Source organism: Marmota flaviventris, chromosome 2, assembly GCF_047511675.1.
Source record: "Marmota flaviventris isolate mMarFla1 chromosome 2, mMarFla1.hap1, whole genome shotgun sequence".
Lineage (NCBI taxonomy): Eukaryota > Metazoa > Chordata > Mammalia > Rodentia > Sciuridae > Marmota > Marmota flaviventris.
Genome location: NC_092499.1, coordinates 109,460,472 through 109,484,100, shown reverse-complemented (window position 1 = coordinate 109,484,100; position 23,629 = coordinate 109,460,472). Strand labels below are relative to the sequence as shown.

The 23,629-nt window shown below is 36.4% G+C and overlaps 1 protein-coding gene across 3 annotated transcripts; it reads right to left on the bottom strand.

The window, feature by feature from the left end:
- Nucleotides 1-51: 51 nt before the first annotated feature.
- Nucleotides 52-17,459, bottom strand: Lactb (lactamase beta). 3 transcript variants are annotated; one of them, XM_027925954.2, is made up of 6 exons: nucleotides 17,054-17,459; nucleotides 16,588-16,654; nucleotides 14,219-14,409; nucleotides 13,565-13,910; nucleotides 11,912-12,077; nucleotides 52-693 (listed from the first exon to the last, which is right to left on the bottom strand). In XM_027925954.2, the coding sequence occupies exons 1-6, from the start codon at nucleotides 17,408-17,410 to the stop codon at nucleotides 168-170; spliced, it is 1,653 nt and encodes a 550-aa protein (XP_027781755.2). In that variant the 5' UTR covers nucleotides 17,411-17,459; the 3' UTR covers nucleotides 52-167. The 3 variants fall into 3 exon arrangements, with proteins under 3 accessions (XP_027781755.2, XP_071464459.1, XP_027781756.2); XM_071608358.1 differs by lacking the exon at nucleotides 11,912-12,077 and having other exon boundaries at nucleotides 485-693; XM_027925955.2 differs by lacking the exon at nucleotides 52-693 and having other exon boundaries at nucleotides 11,933-12,073.
- Nucleotides 17,460-23,629: the final 6,170 nt, after the last annotated feature.

Below are 23,629 nucleotides of genomic sequence, written 5' to 3'. Positions count from 1 at the left end.
AACAAATTCTATAATAAAAGACAGTTACAAAATTAAGCAATTACAAGTACATAATTTTCTGCATTCCATTGAAGTCTATTACAAATTTATTCATAAAAATCTCATATTTTGGAATTTTAATGATTAAAAAAAAGAACAGGTTATTTTGCACCTGTGATGTTATGGTATCACTCTGATCTGTCTTTATCAAATTCCAGGGCAATCTTTAAAGCAGTGCTATTGAGGCCAACAGACTGCATGTTACATATGATAGAAACAATTATTCCCCTTGGGGGGACTTTGTTATTTATAACTTCTGTATCCAGTTCTTCAGGAAGGACTAGCAGGACACTACTGGCACCCACTGCACCTCCAGTATGTGAAGCATAATGCCGTTGCTTCCTACAAGAACCATGTGTTTGTTTTTTTTCTACAACACCCCATGCCATTGCATATTTACCCTCTTTATCCCAAGACATTTCTGTGTTAGGGACTGGTGTCCAAATCATAACCATTGTTTCTGGTTTGAGATATCCAGGTAAAAGATTTTCATTTGAGTTCTTAAACAGCCCGACTTGGTAACCATACAGCATTGCATTCCCAAATTTCAGAAGGTCACCCACTGTAGACAGAAATCCACCACCAGCCCACTTATAGGAATTATCCACGTAAGGTGTGTTGATAAGACGTCTCTTTTTATTGTAAACATAAAATCTAAAATGAAATAAGAAGGGTCATTAAAAATTTAATAATCTATTATTGACTTTACACAGGATAATGAATAAGAAAATTCATTGAGACAGATTGTATTTCAATGTAGTGATTGTATATTAAGCTACAAACTAACCACTAATTTTTAGTGTGATTCAGATACTAATGACACACAGATAACTGGGTATGGTAATCTAATTACCTTGTAAATTAAAGCACAGAAAGTGGGTTTTTTTTAATTGGTTTGGTTTGCCCATGCTAAGTATGTTAGGCTTTTAATTCTTGCAAAAATATACTGATTAATATTGCAGAATACATTTTCCCTAAGCACATGGAGCAATACTTACCATTTGGTAGATATTCCTAGTTCTTGGGCTTAATGTTGAAATGATGTGACACAAGTGAATTTCATTAGTAAAAGTATGAACATTGGGATGTGTGGAATTAAGGTTGCTATTTGAATGAACAGATTTCCTGAATAAAAATACCCAGAAATATCATGTATAACAATGTGACATGGTAATTTCTTGGTGTAGTGGGAAAGACTAGAGTTAGCAAACATTGGTCTGAATCTCAACTCTCACCCTTACTAGCCATGTTTATTTTATTTGATTAACAGATATTCATATAGTTCTTACTATATGCTAGTCATTGTTCTAACAAGTATATAAATATGAACTAATTTATTCTTACAACAGTGTTAGAAGGTACATTCTGTTATAAATTACTATTTCACTGATGACAAAGTCACATAGCTTGTAAACGGCAAAGTTGGATTCAAACCCAGGCAATCTGCCATTCCTATTCTATGCTACCTTTCTGCTTCAGCGTCCTTTGAAAAAGGGGGTTTAAAAAACCTGCTTTGTAGAGTTTGGAATATGTGTCTAAGGTACTTTGCATATTTCTGGAAGGGGCTTAATAAAGAAATGGTAGTTGTTATTTATTCATGCATTTAACAATTATTGACAGAAGCACTTATTTACTATGTGCCAGGTAATATTTTGATGCTGGAATAAAGAATTAAGAGACAAAGCATCTGACCTTATTAGGTTTATATTACAGTGTGAGTAAACTGTACCATAAATATTAGGCAAGTAAAATGAAATCACAAAATAACTGAACAAAAAATTAAACTTTACACATGAGGATCCTTTCTTAGATTTTGAGTTTCCTGACTGCCTCACTTCTAATGGTATGCAACTTCATTTTAGCTCTACTATTCATGAGCACATTCAGCTTGAATCTCACTATCACTTTGAACTGTTTTACTTCTAACATCTCGAATTCAGAAATATCTTCTTCTATGACTTCCAATCCAGCTCTTCAAGTGAACCTCCATCTATTTCCCTTGCTTCTTCCCTATTTTCTCATGTGTTTTAGTCCCTACTGATTTTACCTGCCTTTTCTGTTCTAGCCTGCACTATACCATCAGCCATTTTAATTATTTTAGCTATGGTATCACTTGCACCTTTGGGTTCCTCATTCTTCTAACCTTGCATCGCACCAATCTACCAATCCTAAAAAAAACTAAATATGCCCTTCTTTGTTACCCATCTGCCAAGAGAGGCTATATAAAAATCCATAAAACAATAATGGACATAATTTTATACTTTTGCTAAGGGACTTCACTGCTGTTATTAAATCCTTTTTCATTATTTTCCTGGTTATTCCCTGGGTATATACTTCATATAACCTATTCCCATTCTTCCACTCACAATCCTCTACCCTAACTTTGGTCCCAGTCAGCAGATCACCATATAGTTTTTTTTTACTGATAAGACTGGAACCATCCAAAGTAATCCAGAAGTTCTTACCGTCATCTCTAACTATTTATATCACTATCCATTCTTTCTACTTTCCAGTCACTTAAGACATTTTCCTATTGTTTTTAAAAGTAATTCTTTACCTGAATCTTTGATTGCCTTGTTTTGCCTCTAAAATCTTGTCCTATTAGTTATATTTCTTAGGTTATTTTCTCTACTTGAAGTCCATTGTCCAGTCAGAAGCTAGAGATTATACTCCCCTCACCTTTCTCTCATTCATTTGAAACCCTGCAGTAGTTACAATGCATTAGGAATAAAATCCAAACTTCTTACCATGGCACATAACCCACTCAGTGATCCTCAACAGTAGTACCAAGTTCCTAAGAGAATTTTTTTGGAGACATTATTTTAGCTGTTACAATTACTAGAGAGCTCTTAATGGCAGTTAGTGGATAGAGCTGCAAGATCCTAAATGTCCTGTGATGTATGGAGAAGACCCACACAAAAAAATGATGTGTTCGGGCTGGGGTTGTGGCTCAAGTGGTAGCACGCTCACCTAGCATGCATGAGGCACTGGGTTCGATTCTCAGCACCACATAAAAATAAAATAAAGATATTTTGTCCACCTTAAATAAATAAATAAATACGATGTGTTCTTGCATATCCTGCAAGACCTTCAACTATCCCATTGGAGATTCTGTAAGTAAAGAATATATTTATAACTAGCTGAGCCTAGAAACTTCTTCTTGTTATATTTAAACACAAAGTACTTTTTGCACTTTTATTCTACCATTAATTTTTCTTTAATGTAACTACTGTGAAAATCAAAGACTGTTTTACTCAAAACTTTACCCAGAGTTGGTCACCAAGGACACAAATTGAAACACCAATAATTTCATCTTTATCAGTCTGCATTGCAGTTCACATTCACAACACTTTTTTTTATTAAATTTCATGTAACTTTATTATGTTCTATAATGTTGCTATGAGTAAACTTTAACATACTGAAAATATTTATTATTTATTATAAATCACACTCATTCTATTTATTCTTTATAGTGCGGAACAAGCACTTGTGTGAATTATATTAGCTATGACTTTCATTGCAGGATATTGAAGTAGTATTGTGAAATATTTGTTAAATTAAGGGGCAGTGGGTCTATAGCATTGAAACTCATTGCCTAACATGATTTAGCATCTGCTTACCTCTTTGATCTCATCACCGATAACACCTTGCCTTGTTCTTTTATGCCAGATTTATTTCTGTATTTGCAAAAAAAAAAGGCAAGCTAGCTCTCCTCAGCATTCTTGTCTCAACAGGCATGGCCTAAAACTAATGTATTTTAAATAGATCCCCTATATACTCTGCCTATTAAGTTTATATTCCATCGCCCCATTTATTTTTGGTACTGGAGATTGAAACCAGGGGTGTATACCACTAAGATATATCCCCAGCCCTTTTTATTTTTTGATATGAGTACTTTCTAAGTTGTGGAAGCTGATGTTGAACTTGTAATCCTCCTACCTCAACCTCACCGAGTTGCTGGGATTATAGCATGCAGTACCGTACCCAGCCCATGTTATTTTTTTATATCAATATCTGAAATTCTTACTTCTTAACACATTTGTCTATCTCTTCCCATGTTAGGTAAGTTTCATAAGGGTAGAAACTTATCTACCATGTTCATTGGTGATTCTCCTACCTTGAACAGTACCTGTCATATAGTCAGTGCTCATTATGCATTTTGATAAAATCAAAACATTGTCATTGGCCAGATACTTAATGACACCTGGCAATGCACAGGAGAGATAAGTAAAAGCATACAGAGTGGCTGAGCTCTAGGGGCTAACAGGCTTGCTGGACAATTTTTAAATTTCAAAGCCCTATGAGTCATCTTGGAAATTTTGTTACAATGCAGATTCTGCTTCAGCAGGTTTACAAATTGTGCATTTCTAACTCCCAGATGAAGTCCATTCTGCTGGTTTGCAGGTTTATAAATTGTGCATTCTAATGCCCAGATGAAGTCCATTCTGCTGGTTTTCTGAGTAATAGGTTGTGAAATGACTCAAAGATGAATCTGGGGAATCCTAAGCACTAATAAGCATGAGCATCACCAAGAGCATGGTGGTTCAGTTTGGCTGAGGCAGGAAACTTTTGAGGATAAGTGAAAAGAGGTAATGCTGGAGGAGCAGACATGGGACAAAGGACAGATCAAAAAGGCCTTTCTGTGCCACGCCAAGAACTTTTGACTCTTTCACTTTTGATCACAAAATGCCTAAGTTTCCTCCAAGGAAGAAAAATATCTTCCCACAGCTTCCAGCTGCCAGTTTTCTCTCTCTTCCTTTACTGCTGAATAACATGAAATAGTCCATACCTGTTCTTTCCATATATGCATCCTCTCTATTCATTCTTCAACCCCTTAAAATTATAACTGATAAACAGCTGTCTAATGGATTATCACGCATCTTCTCATTCCTTTTTTCAGTCCTCATTTAACTTATCCCCTGTAGCACCACTGACCCATACTTCCTAGCATTCCTCCCAGTTCATTCTGCCCTCTGGGTGCTCTGTACCCTAAGATTCTCTGCCCTTTCAGTAACCAGTTTGTCCAATTATACAAGGTCTTCTTTTCTGCAGAGAAAAATACAAATCTGCATCTGTACCACAACCTCTGCTCCAAATTGACAGCTGGATAGTCTACTAATATTAATAATTCCCCAATTTGGTTTGGGAGAAGGGTAGGAATGATGTTTATCCGTGCCACCTATGGGGCTTCTCCTTCCCAAAATTATACACTTCCTTCAAAATTTATAACTTTGGAAGGGTTGTAGGCATATAAAGTTTGAAAAATGACTCCTTCTTCTTTCAAGATTCTTCTATGTTCCCTAAAAGTTCACATTATAAACTGGGTGAAGTAGGACTGGCAGTTAGGAAAGGGATGGCCACGGGTATGTGTCTATTAAAAAAAAAAAAAAAGTCCACAAAGAATCTCAATATGCTCTTTGAGAACCACTGATTGGATAGGTGGACTTCTCAAAATTCACACGTCTAAAATGAAAATCTCTTGCAAACCTTTTTGTCATATTTCTTCTTTTCAAATAAGATGTTAAGTCCTTTTACCTTTCTCCCTTTTTTTCAATTCCTATGGTCATTCACATGTTTTAGGCTCTTATTACTTTCAGCCTAAACTCTGATTACACTTATAATGCCAGTCAAGAGTAAAATTAAATATTTTCTCACTGAGATATATATTTCTTAGAGTGAACTCAAAGCCTATAAACCAGAAATACCAATATTTTGGCTAAAAATCAATTTTCTGTAATTTATTTTTAAAAGTAAAACGTTTCAAACCACTTATATTAAGGTTGAAATGAGGACTCCTCAGTCATTCTTTCTTAAAATATAAAAATACAGAGAATTCTAGACTATATACTAGATATAGACTTCAATCTCTTGGTTCCTTTGACAGAAAATAAATTAGTAATTTTTCATGAAAATAATTTTGTTCAGATGAATGACAAACATTACTATTTCAAATTCCTAGGGAATTTTGGCTTAAAATTACTCAAAATTCTTGGGTAAGTTTCAGGGACATCTTTATAAATAAATAACTGATGGAGTGATGTCAAATGACAAAAAGCCTCTTCCTACTTCTTTAGGAATTTCCAGATTTTGCATAAGTACATTATATAACCACAGAAATCTACATCTACAAACTTAGAAATTTAAAATGGTTTTTAAATTTCTTATTAACAATAAAAAAGTAAGAGTTTAAAATGTGTATTATAAGGGCTGGGGCTGTGGCTCAGTGGTAGAGCGCTCGCCTCTCACGCGTTCGATCCTCAGCACCCTGGGTTCGATCCTCAGCACCACATAAAAAAAATAAAATAAAATAAAAATACTGTGCCCACGTATAACTAAAAAAAAAAATTTTTTTAAAAGTGTATTATAAGGGTCTAGGAATAATTTAGTGGGAGAGTACTTGTCTAGCATACACAAGGCCCTGGGTTCATCCCCTAGTACCACAAAAAAACTAAAAACCTCACAACATAAATGCACATTACAAAAACCAATTCCATTTTAACATTTAACATTAATAATTAAATTGAACCTACTAGTGAAGAATCTGTCAGCAAAAGGAACAAAAGGAGCCTGAGAAGGAATAATGCTTAATTCTGGAAGACACCAGAAAATAAATAGAAAATAAGGATAACTTAATAGAAGATAAATCTTCTATTTATCTTTTAAAATAAACTTTTAAAATGCAGCAAACACTTCAGAAAACACTCATTTATTTGATTTATTTGGTTTTAGTCCATCAAATTATAAAACCAGAGTTTTTTTTTTTTTTTTTTTGCAGTACTGGGGATCAAACCCAGGCTCTTGTGCATACCAGACAAGGACTATCATTAAGTTATATCTCTAGCACAAAATTAGAGATTTTTGTTGCAAGCATTGTGCCAAACACAGAAAATATTCTACAAGGTTAATAAGCTAAGGTATTGACTAAGAAGTTCCCTATCAATTAACTGAGTATCTTTCAGTGGCAAGAACATTTACTCTACTCCCTTGGGGATGTTTGCTTATCATCTATTTAATTTGCCTATACAGAATATATTTGCTATACAAATCAATATAGGTATAGATTCTGTATAGTGCCTATATAGAATCTATGGTCCAACTCTTCCATTTAAAGAAGCCTTAATTTTATATAGGCCAATAATGTACCCAGATAAAAGTAAATTCCCTCACCTACCTTACAGGTAAGTGTGGCCTGTGGCTACAGTTAAAATTCTGGCCCTAGACACTTAAATAATGTAAGATTCTGGGAAAATACTTTAAACAGGTAATGGACATCAGGTGGCACTATTTTAAACATACACATATACATAAAGAGAATTGATAAAGAAGATATTTACTTTGGAGAAACAATTAACTCTATGCCTAAGAAGTCAGTAAACCAAAAAAAACAAACAAAAAAAAAACTGCAAACATTTCATTTTGTACAAAATGGTACAATAAAACAAGTGAATAGAAACATATTGCAGTTACTATATTTTACTTTAAGGGTTCCCCCTCCTTGGGTATTTTTTCAGATATGTACCAAAAAACTCCTCCTAAAAGATATTATCTTTTAAACTCCTTAAAAATAACTATTACAAAAAAAGAATCAGAGAGTTTTAGAGACCAAAATTGATACTGTATCTAATAAGATAAAAACATAGCAAATAGATAGAACATTTTTTTAGGAAACATTTCTTTCTTTTTTTAGTGACCTATTTTATTTCACAAGCACATTTAACTAAAATGAATCAACTACCACTTTAGAACTACTAGGTCCCATCAAAAATCCAAAAAACAAACAAATCAGCCTCAGAGCTGACAGGAATCTTCCTCACCAGAAATGGAAAGCCACTGCCTTTTTTCAAGGATTAAGAGCTAAAATGACATTAATTCACCATCATAGGCCATATTTTGATTTTTGCAAGTTACTCATCAGGAAATAGCAAATGACAGCTGTTCTGCAGTCTGTAGATTCATACAGCCTTAATTTCAATTTAGAATGAGGCTTAATTAGGACACACAATGTCCTGCCATAAAGACCTAGACACTCATTTTCAAATCTTTAGGTGTAAATCAACATAACTTCATGCAGCTACACCATCTTTAATAGAGAATCTTTTTTAGATTCAACTGACAACCTCTGGTATTTGTCCCTTTTTCTTTTGTTTTCCAGAAGAATATAATGCTAGACCTAAAAATAGTAATCAGGTGGCACTATTTTAAACACAGACGCAGAGTCTGAAGTGGTCAAGAACCACCGAACTTAAAAAAAAAAAAAAAAAAAAATTTAAATTCACTGCTTGTTAATAACCTGGGTTTCCCTTCTGGGTTTCTCAAATCTCCTTCAGATCATAGACTGATTTGAAATGCACATTTAATCCATATTTAAACTGTTCATTTAAAACGATAATTTTGCTAAATACAACAGAAGATTGAACAAAACAAATGTGGAGATTGACTCCAAAAAGTGCTGCCATTTTTTCTGCTTCTTTAGAAAGTACCATTAAGCCACTTGGAAAGCATATACTAATGGAATATGCTAAGTAAAATTAATAGTTGATTTATTAAATGTGCAATCTTTGTAACAGATAACAGAAAACATCACAACAGTAAAACGCATATTAGTAATCAGTCTCAAAATTTTCTGCCAATGCCTCTTTTAAAAGTTACTAGTAATAATTAAGATAAAATTTTAGTTTGATATATTTTACTGAAGGACTTTCAAACTTTTTTTTTTTAACCTTAACCCACAGTAAGGAGTACATGTCTCATTCTGACTAAATGAACACACATGCACATGAATGTGTCACCTATCTGAAACAGAAGTTTTATAGAATAATACAGTGGCACAGATGGCTGGTTATTTACAACATTGATTCTTCTTTCCATCCTTAGTAATAGAATTACAGCTGTCACTAAGTTTGACCATTAGGTTAACTTTCTGCCAACAGAAGGTGAACAGAGATGAAGGGTGGCACATGCCAAGTCTGGATGTTCAGGCATTAAGTACACAGCTTCTTCACTCTCTTGCTTTTTCTAGGGATCTGGGATCTAGCTTGTATTATACAGATGGGGACACCACCATCTGTATGAAAGCTGTAAGATGGAAGTGCATGTTTTTTTTTTTTTGGAACTGGGGATTGAATCCAGGGATGTACTGAACCACATCCCAGCCCTTTTAAAATATTTTATTTAGAGACAGGGTCTCACTAAGTTGCTTAGCACTTCACTAAGTTGCTGAGACTGGTTTTGAACATGTGATCTTTCTGACTCAGCCTCCAGAGCTGCTGGGATTACAGGCGTGTGTCACTGCACCCAGCCTAGCATCTGGGTTCTTAAAAGGTTGTGTAGAGCAGCTCTATTTGCCAATCTGAACTCTCACCTCAGGAATGATGCATGAGAGTGTTAAACTTTTATTTTCTTCAAGCCATTGTATTTTAGTGACTTTTTCCTATAGCAGCAGTCTTCGCCCTAAAAGTTTATATCTACCCTTGATACATGCAACACATTTTATAATTATTTTCTATTCTACTTTGTTTTATGAAAGACAGATATACTGATACCAACCCACTAAACTGATTTTCCAACTCATACTGGCCATAAGGTCTAGTTTGCAAACTATCATACAGTTTGAAAAAGGAGTGAAAAGAAAAAAAAAAAATCAGTAAAGAACATAGTGCTTAGCACATTGGCTAATTCTAACTATAAATAACCATGAGATAATCCAACCAGTCATTTTATAAACTTTTGATTTACATTTTCCTAACATTTGATATAATTGTCCTTTCATTCATTCTAATTTTTTAGAAAGTTACCAAGTTTTGTATTTCAAATATTTTCCCTCTAATAATAAAACTTCAAATAACTTTAAAAGGTAAAAATAAATCTTTATTGAATTTGCTAACACTATGTTCAATTTAACTTTTTAAATTTTCTGAGGTGCTTCAAATTTTTCCTCTAATATAAACTTTTTTATAATTAAATAATTTAAAAATTCAAATATTTTTATGAATGGTTTTGAAGTGTGCCAGTTCTCAACAGAATACTAAAATTTTTTAGCACTTTCATAAGTTGTGTTTAGTTACTTTATATAACATAAATTAGTTAAAACCCTAAATTATAGAAAACTTCATAAAACAAAACATAAGCTAAATTTTAAAATATTAAAGGCTAAACAGCTCTGACCAAACCCTTTTCTGTCATAATGGTAAATGGTCAAATATGAAATTACCCCAAATCGTAACATTTTTCCTTCTTAAGGATTCCAGTTAATACATCAAAGTCAGTGTTATGAAATTTCTCCATAAATTACATTAAAACCTGCTAAGCAATTTGCCTAGGATTTTAAATTTCAAATTTACATAAGTAATTCCAACTTGATATTTTATATTTAAAAGATGTAAAATAAAACTTGGAGGAACTATGGCTTAAACATTTTAGATCTTAATCCTTATAATTAAAAGGTGCCTAAGGATGTCTAATTATAAAAAAAAGGACTTTAAACCTAAATATATTTAAAATGTTCCATTATTTTAGTTAGGTAGCACTTACTATTTTTATAGTACACTAAAAGTGTAATTACTCTCACTAATGGCAGGTAGCAAGGATCTACATAATCCAAATCAGAAGAGCATTTTAACATGGTCATTTATTAACACATACAAACTCAAACATAAAACTCCTGATTAAAAATATATACATATGAACAACCTAATAATTATTTACCCTTACAAATAGTTTTGTTACTATTTTATATACTTAATATTTCAAAAGCTAGATATTAAATAATATCAGTGACAGATTACAACTCATTGACTATTAATCCACGAGAGCATATTGGTATGAATAAATAAGTTCATAAATGAATAAATAAATAAGAAGGGAAGTACTTTCCCACAAGGTAATGCTAACTAACAAATATTGAGATGATAATGGAATTAGAAAGTCACCACTGGCAACCATTATTGTCATAACTGATCCAGACATTAATCATGAATGGGTGTTAAAATAAGTAGAAAGTTTGATGAGAACTAGGAATTTTACATAGTATCTCCTCAAAATATACTTGTTAACTGAACAAAGGAAAACCCAGCAACTTCACAAGGGAGAAATGTGACAGGCACTACCTCAACAAAGTCATTAAAACACAATCACCAATAATGGGATAAACCAACATCATGTGACTTCTGAAAGACATGACAACTAGATGCAATGTGGGATTCTGTATTGATCCCTGACCAGAAATAAAAACTTTTCTTTTTCACTATAAAGAACACTAGTAGAACAATTGGCAAAAAGTCTAAATCAATTTCTTGAATTCCCTTGTTCTCAAGAAATACACACTTAAATATTTATAGGTAACGACATGCCATGTCTGCAACTTATTCCAAGTGGTCCACAAAAAAAAAAAAAAAAAACAACACAGATAGATAATGCAAATGTGGTAAAATGATAACATATGGGGAAACTGGGTGAAGGGTATGTATATGTGAATTCTTTGTACTATTCTTTCAATTTTTCTGTATGTACAAAATTATCTCAAAATAAATGTTAAAACAAAACATAATAAAAGGAAAACAAACAAATCATTAGATAAACATAAGAAAAGGGGTGATTAAAAGAGCAAATTACAAATGCACATGATGGGTGAAATTTTGGTTTAATTATTCATGCGCTTACATTATTATTGCTATATTTTATCTAAGTGTCTTGGGGCACTTTACAAACATGTTTTATTTTCTTCACTGTATAAATGGAAAATAGACATGCAGAAAAGCTCCCAAAATGTGGCAAATTGATTTTGGAATGGAAACAAGGAAAATTTGACTTTTAATTGGTAACACAATGTTAAAATACAATATATAGCTAGACACACCAGAAGGTATTTGTTTACCTTGCTCTATTGTAAATCACTGGCTCATTTTCTTCCTGCACAGTTGTCAGCATATCCAAGTCATGGAATATTTTCTGCATATAGTCCAAATATTTATATCCTGAAGCTCTTTCTACTATGGCTGCCAGTAGGGTATAGCCAAAAGTTGAGTACAAAAACTGACTACCTTGAGACATCATTGCAAGAGGGGAAAAAACAGAAAATACTTAATTATTATTAAAAAATATGTAAAATATTTTCCCACTGAAAATAGGCATACCTTTAAAATTGTAATATTTTACTTTAGCATATCAACAAATTCAGTTAATTTTGTATAGCCCCGCTTATTGCATCTCACTATAATGCAAGAATAAAATGATGTATACGTATCTAAAATTTCAATGAATCTGTTCCTTTATCTGATAATGAAATAAACAAATGCAAAACAAAAAAATCATTCAAACTGACAACCAAATAGGAAGGGAAAAAAAAGCAAATTTGATTTCTTGAGTCAACTATTCTTGTTCTCAATTCATCTGGTATCGTAAACAATAGATAAATAGATGTGTAAGTTCTCATTTTAATAAAATATATGTAGGCATAAAAACTATTTCAAATACATATTTAAATATACATTATATATGTAGAATTTTAAAAACATTATACATGTACATATATATAATTTCATATATGTAATTTTATACTACTTTGTATTCTGGAAACTTAAAATTTTATTATCCATATAAAAATGGGTAGAAACCTTATTTTTTTTTCCCAGTACTGGGGATTGAATTGGGGAGCACTTTGTCACAGAGCTACATGCCCAGCCCCCGACCCCACACCTTTTTTTATAATGATTTTGTTTTAGTTGCAGTTGGATACAATACCTTTATTTTATTTTTCTGTGGCGCTGAGGATAGAACCCAGCACCCTGAACATGCTAGGCTAGTGCTCTACCGCTGAGCCACAACCCCAGCCCTGCCCCCCGCCCTTGTTTTTAAACTTTGAGACTGTGTCTTGCTAAGTTGCTGAGGTTGGTCTTGAACTTGTGATCACCCTGCCTCAGACTCCTGAGATGTTGAGAATATAGGCACACCGGACCAAGCAATTTAAATTTTTTTTTTAATAGTTGTCAATGGACCTTTATTTTATTTATTTACATGTAGTGCGGGGAATCAAACCCAGTGCTTCACACATGCTAGGCAAGCGCTCTACCACTGAACCACAACCCAAGCCCCCAGCAATTTAATTTTAACATTAAATTCTAACTAAATTTAAATATTCCTATTAGTCACACAATATCCTTTTTACTTTGGTCCAGGTTATATTTGGGGAATAATAATTCCAATATTCTCCATGAACATCTTGATACTGAGACTCCTCTAAGTGGTTGCAGATCCTTCCATGAGGCTAAATCTAGATAATCACCTGCCTGGATGCCAGCCTTTGTTAGGAAGTACAAACAAAAAGGGAGGCACTGTCTTTCCAATTCTACTATCATGTGTAGCTAAAAAGAACAAATTTTAAAAACCCAGAAAAACAGGGGCACTGGACTGGTTCATACAACCACCTTCAGCCCACTGAATGTACTCAGGATGAAAGACATTTTGGATTTCCTGAAAATCTAACACTTTAATAATAATGACTTTGTTAAGAGAAGGAATGAACACTCACCAGGTTTAAAGAACAAAGGATCATTTTTAAATAATTTTAGGGATTCAATTGAATTTTCGAACTTTTCTTTCAAATATAATTCACCTTGTTCAAAATCATTTTTTTTCTTGCCATGTTTCCGACATTTGGATTCATTATCCTGTTCTGATTTAGCTTTAGAAAAGTCATTCTTTTCATTACTTTTGCTTCCTTTTTCTTTCAATTCTTTTTCTTGGTCAGATGCCATTGTTCCTTTCATCATCTTCAAGGCTTTATAAGCCTTTTCTTCTTTCACCTTTTTCATGTCCTTTTCATAATGACGAATTCCACTTAAGTGGGATATTAGCAATCTTGTTGTGACAGAAACCTAATAGTAAAAACATGAAAATTCAATTACAATATTAAACTGTACAATAACAAGTTAACAGTCTGGGAATGAATGCCTCAGTAATATTTTCCACTTTGAACTCCTGCTGGAAAAAGGTCACATATAGATCCTGACCCTCAAGTATCAGAAAAATACAAATTAAAAAACACACACACACACACACACAACTTAATCCAGTAACAGTAACTAAAATCAAAGCAAAGAGTCCTACAAAACATTTCAAATATAAATTCCAGCATAAACCATTTAACAAGCCAATTAATACACTGAACTGTGAATTTCACTACCTTTTCACCTTCATATTCTTTTTCTGGGAATTCAGGAACATAATGTTGTACTGGAACATCAAGATCCAGTTTCCCTGCTTCCCACAATTTGGCAAGAGCAACCATGGTGAGGCTTTTGCTGATGCTGGCAATTCTCATAACTGTCTCTGGTTTACATGGCACCCGGTTCTCAACATCGGCATAGCCTAAACCTTTGGATAAAGAAAAGCAAAAAGTTTCTATTAATTAGCTTCATGGCCAAACAAGTCTTCAAAAACTGAACTATCTTAAAACACCTTGGGTGCTCTTTTAAACAAAAAGATAATCCACTTTTATTAGTTACTTAAAACTGGACATGTAAGAATGAGTTTTAGCAATGCTGACAAAAATAAGCCTAACACTTTTAACATTATAACTAAACTGAAAGTGTACCCTGTATATAATAATTTTTCATCTGACTCAGATACTAATTTTTCTTAGCTTATGTTAACAATTTGATTATTACACATTTCAAATAAATTACATTCTTTAAAGAAAACATTTTCATAGCTGGGCATGGTCTCATGCTTGTAATCCTAGCAACTCCAGAGGCGGAGGTAGTAGGATCCCAAGTTTGAGGCCAGCCTTGGCAACTTAGCAGGACCCTGTCTCAAAAAAATAAAAAGCACTAAGAATGTAGCTCAGTGGTAAACACCTCCTGTGTTCAATCCTCAGTACCAAAGAAATAACGAAAAACGAAAAATCAGTATTCTTCAGATTATAATCATTCTTGATTTTTTAGTTTCTGCTGATGTCCTTAAAATAGTCATTCAATCAAAATGAATGTGAAAAGATGTCCTGAAAAGCAAATCCAACTATCAATTTGATTCAGCTGCAAACCATAAGAAAAACTCTGTACGAGTAATTTAAATCTCCTTCTACAAAAAAATTTGTTTGGGTTTCATCTTTTGCACGTGGTGAATACATGGAATTCAAAGAGATATAAAGAACTGAATTCTGAAAAGAAGTACAACGACTGTTTTTAAACTGTATTCTGAAAATATTTGCATAAAAACAAAACTCTCACCAATACGGTTAGCATTTATAATATTTTCATAAATTAGGTATACTGATACAAAGTATACTTATACTTGGGGAAAAATAATTTTTCAAAACCCTACTGCTCCCACCAACTTCTCCTAAAACTACTACTCTCTTATCTGAAACTTCAATTAAAAATAGGATTTCTAAAAACCTAGGGTGACTTACTGGACCAATTTATGTGCATTGGAGAAGTTACCTTATAATGTTTCGATGAAAGTATCACAAAATAAATAGAAATGCTTCTCTCAAAGCTTCCAGCTTTTTATTTGAAAAAGTAATTATTATTCTGTGCAGCAAAAAGAATAATAAAGTAAGACTGTAAACTCATTAGGGACAATGAATAGTGTTATCTCTAGTATTCAGAACAATGCCTTTTACAGAATAGAAAACTCATTAAATTGTTGACTGGATTTATAAAGAAAAACACAGAAATTCTGGTGTTTTATCTACCCATTAGGGCTATCTACAAATATGCAATAGCGGATATTTAATGGATTGTTCTATATACCCTTTCAAGCCAATAAATCCAGTCCTAAGAGAAGAGTGGGGTTAGAAACAAGCCATTTTTTAAGTCTCCAATTTTTTTAGTAGTCACAGTTTAATTATCACTTTTGGTGTGGGGATTACCCAGAGCCTAAGCATGTGCTCTCCTGCTGAGCTACACCCCCAGCCCTGTTAGTCACATTTTAAGTATTGCTGTGATTAAAAAATAACAACCTGGGGACTGGGGTTGTGGCTCAGTGGTACAGCGCTCACCTCTCATGTGTGGAGCATTGGGTTTGATCCTTAGCACCACATAAAAATAAATAAATATAGAGGGGGTAGAGAGAGAAGAGGGGAGGGGAGGGGAGGGGAGGGGAGGGGAGGGGAGGGGAGGGGGGATAGTAGAGGATAGGAAAGGCAGCAGAATACAACAGACACTAGTATGGCAACATGTAAATCAATGGATGTGTAACTGATGTGATTCTGCAATCTGTATACCGGGTAAAAATGGGAGTTCATAACCCACTTGAATCAAAGTGTGAAATATGATATATAAAGAACTATGTAATGTTTTGAACAACCAACAATAAAAAATTAAAAATAAATAAAATAAAGATATTGTGTCCATCTACAACCAAAAGAAAAAAATTAAATAAAAATAACCTGATTCTTCATTCTGTATACGTTATTTCGACAATATGTATCATTTAATTTAAACTGAATAGCAAACAATTTATGGGATTAACTCCAACCACTCTACTGTCAATATTTTATTCACCAATTGGTACAAAACAAGTCGCTAAATAACAGTTTTCTGAGCCCACCTTCTGACCAGACTTCTTTTCCATCTACAGAAACTCCGACCACTATTCCTGGTGCACCCACCTCGTCCTAGAAGCAAAGCGGGGGGGAGACCGACAGTTAAAAGACAGCGGGGTAACCCTGCACACCCCAAAACTCCAGCAGGCCCCGCCCACCCGGGCTCAGGCCTTGCCCCGCAAGTAACCGCGAGGGGAGCGCCAAGTCCGCACCCTGGCGGGGGAAGGGGCGGTCCCCCAAGCGGGCGGTGACCTCAGCCCGGAGTTGGGCAACCCCCAAGGGCTTCTGACTGCGATCTAGCGGTCGGGAAACGGGAAGTCTTTCTCGGAAGCCGACAACCGGCACCCCACCGCCCAAGGTGGGGTCAGTTCAGCCCGGAGATACTACCACCAAGGGGCCCCATTTCGGGGTGAACTGGAGCTAGGGCGCAAGGACCCCAGCCGCCGGCGCCCCCCTCCCCAGTCGCCGCACCTTGATTCTGTGCAGCAGGTCCCGGCTGCTCTCAATGGCTCTGGCGAAGCACCGGGAGTGGGGAGACGCCGGGGTCTGCAGAGACCGCGGGGCGAGGGACTGCTCCAGCAGCGGCACGGCCTGAGGCCACGCCTCGGGGTCGGGGGCCGCCGGGGGTTGAGCGGGGGCGGCGCCTCTTAGCCCTCCCGCCAGCTTCACCCCGAGCGCCAGCCCCAGCCCCAGCCCCAGGCCCCCGACCCAGCCGTTGCCGAGCGGCGGCAGCCCAGCCCGCTGGTGGGCCCCACGCCGCCCGCAGCCCCAGGCCGGGCCCCCGGGGGTCGCAGCCTGCAGCGTCACGGCTGACAGGAGCCGGTACATGGCTTCTCTGGAAAGCCGGACACTTCAGAGCTCTCGCAGGTTGGGCCGGGTGGGGGGGTGGTTCGGGAAGGGAGGGGCGACAAGGGGAGGGAAAGGCAGGGGCGGGCCTGTGCAGACCTTAGCAGTCGACGCCCGACGGCCGGAGTGCCGATCGCATCGAGCCCTCCTTCCTTTCCTTCTCTTTATGAGTATTTTCCCAACTTTCTCCCCTCCCTCCCTCCCCCCACCCCCTCTCCTCCCACGCCTCTCTTTCTCTCCCCTTCTCTCTTTCTCTGCCTCTGTCCTTCTCTCGCCTCACTTCCTTCCTTCTTTCTCTTGCTTTCTTTCCCATTTTCCTGAAGAGGAAAATGTTACCTCTTCAGAGAAATTCCTAGTTCCCATCCAATGCGAGTTCTCGCCCACATTTTCTTATCCCCCCGCCCCAGTGTGCACACCTTCTTAATAATGCTTAACACTTGGCATAACTGAACTTGCTTGTGATACCTGTAATTGAATGCATCATTGAAGTGGCTTTACCACACTGTGACTTATTTTTGCATCCTTAGCTTCTGGAACAGCACCTAGCACACAGCAAACCTGCAGACACACAGCAAGACACTCTCTCTCTCTCTCTCTCTCTCTCTCTCTCTCTCTCTCTCTCTCTTATACTGAGGGTTGGACACAGGGGCTCTCTACCATTGATCTATTTGACTCCCCCCCCGTGGGGGGGGGGTTTAAAATTTTTTGTGACAGGGTCTCTCTACATTGCTCAAGCTGGCCTCCTCCTGCCTAAGCCTCCGGAGTTGAGGGAATTACAGGCATACACCACCTGGCCAGGTTTCTTCTTTTCTCTTGCATTCTCCCTTTATGTCTCATTTCATCTCCTCCCATTGGCCTAAGTTTCTCTTAAAATCTCGTACTTTTGGAGAACTAGTGCCACACCGCATCAAACATATGAGGTATATTAGTGGTTGGCTTGGGTTAAGAAGTAGAAGGGCAGGACCAGAGTGGGGATTGCTTTAAAAGAGCCACCTGAGGGATCCTTGTGATTATAGAAATGTTGTCCATTTTGACTGTATCATTATCAATATCCTACTTGTGATACTGGGCAGTTTTACAAGATGTTACCATGGGTGAAACTAGGTAAAGTCTCCACAGGATCTCTTTGTCTTATGTCTTAGAATTACATGTGAATCTAAAATAATCTCAAAACAAAACGTTTAATTTGAAAACAAGATAATATACTATGAACCAGGATGACTATTCTGAAATTCAAATATGAATCTATACTGCTTAAAATCCTGTTTATTAATAAGAGAAAGCCCAAACTCCTGGGGTTAAGACATGTGGTAGAAATGATAATCTATTGAGGAAAAAAAAAATGTTTCCAGAATTGAGTTTGCCACAAAGGAATGAACTTGATTTTCTCTTTTGCCAAGAATAGCCAGGCCTCTGAGTCCTGAAGATCTGGGCTTTCATTATCCCTAAGAGATCTCAATCCCCTGAAGTATAACTGCTACCTGCTTGGCTTGGCCAAATCGCTCCCCAACTGGGTAAAGGAGAACTTTAGTGATAGCTTCATCTGTTTTAATCCCTTTTTAATCACATCCAGCTATCAAAACAGGGTAAATTTCAAGTGAATATTTAGTTGTAACTGTTTCCTCTGTCAAGTCCAGGGGAATACTCTCTTTCCAAAAGCTAAGCAGGGTGCCTCTTGAAGGTGTAGAGAGGTCCTGGAAGAAATTGAGTGGGAGGAGTGCAGTGGGAGGGTTTGCCATCCTTCCTTCACCTCACTTTCCCTTCTTTCTACCTGCCCTCCCCCCCAATGCCTGTATTCACTCTCAGGAGACAGATGTGAAGAAAGGGAGTACATGGAAACTGATGGTTGCTGCAGATTCCAAGAGTGTGGCTTTGGGTCTGGATCACAAAGCTGCAAAGCCTGGTGTGGCTGCCCTCAGGGGGCATTGCTTCCTGTGTGCATCCAGCAGGAACCACCAAAGACCTTGGCTTTGCAAAAGTTAGTGAAGTCCTCTCTAGGCTCAGCTGGACACTGAGGGGTTAAACCTCCAGAGAAGATCCCCACCTTCAAATAGTTCACAGGCCTAGGCACCCTCACAGAACATGTGAGGCTCTTTAGTTTAATACTAGATGGAGCCCCTTCCCTTAGAAAATGTTGATAGGTGCTTTTGGTAACTTTGATGTGGGGGAGTGGTTCTAGTTGTGTTTGATTTGATTTATATAAATAAAAAGATAAGGCAGTTGGTAGATAGTATCCCAGGAATTGACATTTCCAGTCTGCCTTCTCTTGGCAGCATGTGTGTAGTAAGCTCTTCCAATCAGAGATACATATCTTTGAAATTTACCCTGTTTTGATAGCTGGATGTGACTAAAAAGGGATTAAAACAGATGAAGCTATCACTAAAGTTCTCCTTTACCCTGTTGGGGAGGGATTTGGCCAAGCAAAGCAGGTAGCAGTTACTAAAAAACCCAAAACCTCTATGCTTCTATTTCAGGGGGTTGAGACCTCTTGGGGATAATGAAAGCCCAGATCTTCAGGATTCAGAGGCCTGGCTGCTCTTTGGCAAAAGAGGAAGTCAAGTTCATTCCTTTGTGGCAAACTCAATTCTGGAAACAAACATTTTTTTCTCATAGATTATCATTTCTACCACATGTCTAACCCCAAGAGTCTGGGCTTTCTCTTATTTATCAAGAGTGGTGACTTAGAGCTGCAGCTCCTCAGGTAGCAATGTTTTCACAGCATGACCCATGACCACCACACTGACAAGGCTGCCTTACCATGCCCCATGCTGTTCCCTATAGCATTCTCAGGGAACAAAGATTGAAAGATTCCATCCATGTAATGTCTCCTATACACCTATCAGAATAATTTTAAATGCCCCCTTTCTCTCTCAAACCAGGGCATAAAATATGTAGCCATCCCACCCAATATGTTTTTTTAATATTTAATTTTTAGTTATAGTTGAACACAACACCTTTATTTTATTTATTTTTATATGGTGCTGAGGATCGAACCCAGGGCCTTGCATATGCTAGGTGAGCGCTCGGCCTTTGAGCCACAACCCCAGCCCCCACCCAATATGTTTTAATAAATTAATTTTTTTCTTGAATTGGTCTTTGAATTTGCAGCTAAGGGTATGGTGATACAAAAGGATCCTCAGAATCAGATCTTCCTTTCCTACCTTGCTCATCTTCCACCTCTCACCTGTGATTTTATCTTAGTTCTCTGAAAACAGGAGATTCTTAAGTGCTTTCAGCCCTTTGCATAGGCTTTTCTTTGTTTTTAAAATTTTATTTTCTCCAGTGTCCATTTCCTTCCACCATCATGCCCTACATTTCCCTGTTGCAGAACTTAGCTCTATGTCACAAATTTTATTTAGCTTTTGGGTTGTTCTTTGAGATCTTTCTGTGATTTGTGAGTTTCTTCAGTCAAGTTTTAGTTTCATCTGGGTTTAGCTAACTGCCTGACACATGGTAAGCTTCAACAAGTGATACTGAAAACTCTATAGGAATGAGTGTAAAATTGTACTTTTCATAGAAAAATGGTTACATTGATATGATTACTGATTTACAGAGTGGTTTGAGTAGTCTTCTACTAAAGTTTAATTCTCTGAAGAATTTTGTTTGTAGGTCTTGACTTTTAGCTTGAGAGAATCCTATTGGAGTCCTGGAAAATGGAATTCAAGCCAGGAGGGGAACTTAAGTAGCACTAGGCCATACACGATGGGAGGAGATTTCACTGTATTAGACTATTACTATATGCTGGCTGACTTAGATACATTATATATATTTAGTAGTAGGTATTAGCTCCTGAGGCTGAGAATGGCCAAGTTGCATATAGTTAAATGGCAGAATATAGATTTGAATTGGGGTCTGCTTTAGGGGTTGACCATTTACTTGCTTGGCTTTCCTGGGAATCTGTACAAAGGGATTTAGGCAAGGGATTGTGTATTCCATGTTGATTTCCAGAGGAGGAAAGACCACAATCTCCTTTGTCCTCCACTATTTACACTTCTGCACACTGTCTTTTCAGCCTGTATCTTTGACAGTGTTTTTAAATGGAGACAAAATAGTTGATGATATCACATAGGATTTCAAAGCTGGGAGATAACCTTAGGCATTATCTAGCATGGTGGGTTTTGTGAGATGGGGCATTTGGAAATACATTGGGCTACTTTTTGCTCAACATAATGGAGACTGGGGGTCCTGACATTGAGTAGAAGTGGACCCAGAATTATTTTGACAGTCCTGAAATCTGTGGGTCAGTTGCACTGCAAAGATTCTCTCCTTGACCAAACTCTAGCTAGACTCCTCTGAGCCCTCTTCTTGACTAGGCCTCAGCCTTGGCCTATAAAGACTTTAACAAACACTGATATCTCTAACAACTCAAGGCCACCTCCCTAGGAAAACCCCATCTTCCTTTAAAGTGCCTGACTGAGAAAACTGAAGGCTGCCCAAAAAATTTACCATTTGTTCCAACCAACACCTGAAGATAGTGTCTGTCTCAGTCTCTGTGGGACAGTAGGAGCTGAATTCCAATAAGTGCCAGTTAGTAAACCAGATGTGTTTCATGAGGACCAACCCCTTTAACCACTTTTTGTAATTTTTCACTTCCCTGTCTCCACTCAAGTCCTCACTTCACTCTTTCTTCTTTCTGTAAAACTTACCCAGTCACTTCTGCCAAAACCCAGTGGAGCTCACCTCTTTCCCTATTGTAGGTAGTTACTGAATAAAACCAGCACTCTAACTAAGCTCCAGCTATGTTTAAATTAAAATTTCCTGTCCAAAACATGGCCCTTGAGAAAGAGAGCCTTGTTTTCAAAACAAGTTCTCATGGGTGTGTTTACTTTGAGATAATTCATTGAGCTATATGTACACTTATGACTTCTGTTCTTTTCAGTCTGTATATTATAGTTTAATGTAAAAGTTCATATATAATAAAATAAAAATCTGAGGAAATGATAAGGAGAAATAATTTAAGAAATACTGAAATGTTAAGTAGAAAAACAAGACATTCTGATTTGCATTAGCAAAACATACATATGAAGAAATTAAGAACATGGAGGACTAGGAATTTGGTATGATTAAACAGGTGGTGTTTAAAAAAATTTTAAATGATGTATTTAAAAACCTTCATTAATATGTAGTTGAAATATAACAGTGCATAAATTTGAGGTGTACAACATGATAAGTTTTGATATTTGTATACACCTGTGAAACTGTAACCACAATCAAAATAATTAAGATACCCATCATTCTCCTGTAATCCTTTCCTCCCTCTTGCTCCCATTCACTTTCCCCAAAGCTACCATTGATCTGTTTTTTGTTTTTGTAGATTAGTTTGTATTTTCTATAAGATATTAAAATCATATCCTATACCTTTTAAAATCTAACTTCTTCCACTCAGTGTAATTTGTTTGAGGTTAATGCATGTTAATATATGTATCCATTGTTCATTCCTTTTTACTGATGAGTAGCATTTCATAGTATAGGTATAGTACAATGTGTTTATCTGCATACCTGCTAATTGGCATTTGGGTTACTTCCAATTTAAGGATAAGCACATAAATCTGCTATTAACATTCATATACAAATTTTTGTGTGAACATGTTTTCATTTCTCTTGGGAACATAACTAGGAGTGAAATTCCAGGGTCATTTCATAGCTTTATGTTTAATCTTTTGAGAATCTGCCAGATTGTATTCCAAAGCAGCTACATCATCTTACCTTCCCTCAAGCACCATAAGAAGCTTCCAATTCCTCCACATCCTTCCTAGCACTGTCTTTTTGATACTAGCGTCCTCACAGGTGGGAAGTGGTATCTAATTATAGTTTTGATTTACATTTCTCTGATGACTAATGGTGTTGAGCTTATTGGCCATTTGTACTTCTTCTACATCTATCTATTCAGATCTTTTGCCCATTTATATAATATTCTTGAGATTACAAAATTGTGGATAAAAGAAGAAATTAGTGAGTGACAAGAGGTTGCCTACTGAGGTGAGGGAAAGGGAAAAGGGAGGTAGGTGTGGTTGTAAAAGGGTAGCATGAAGAATCCTAGTGATAGCACTGTTTAACTTGACTGTGTTGGCAAACACATGACTCTACATGTCATTAAATATCATAGAAATAAGCACACACACACATGAGTGAAAAAAAGAATTAGGGCAATCTGAATTTAATTGATAAATTGTATTTATGTTAATATCTTGGTTGTGATGC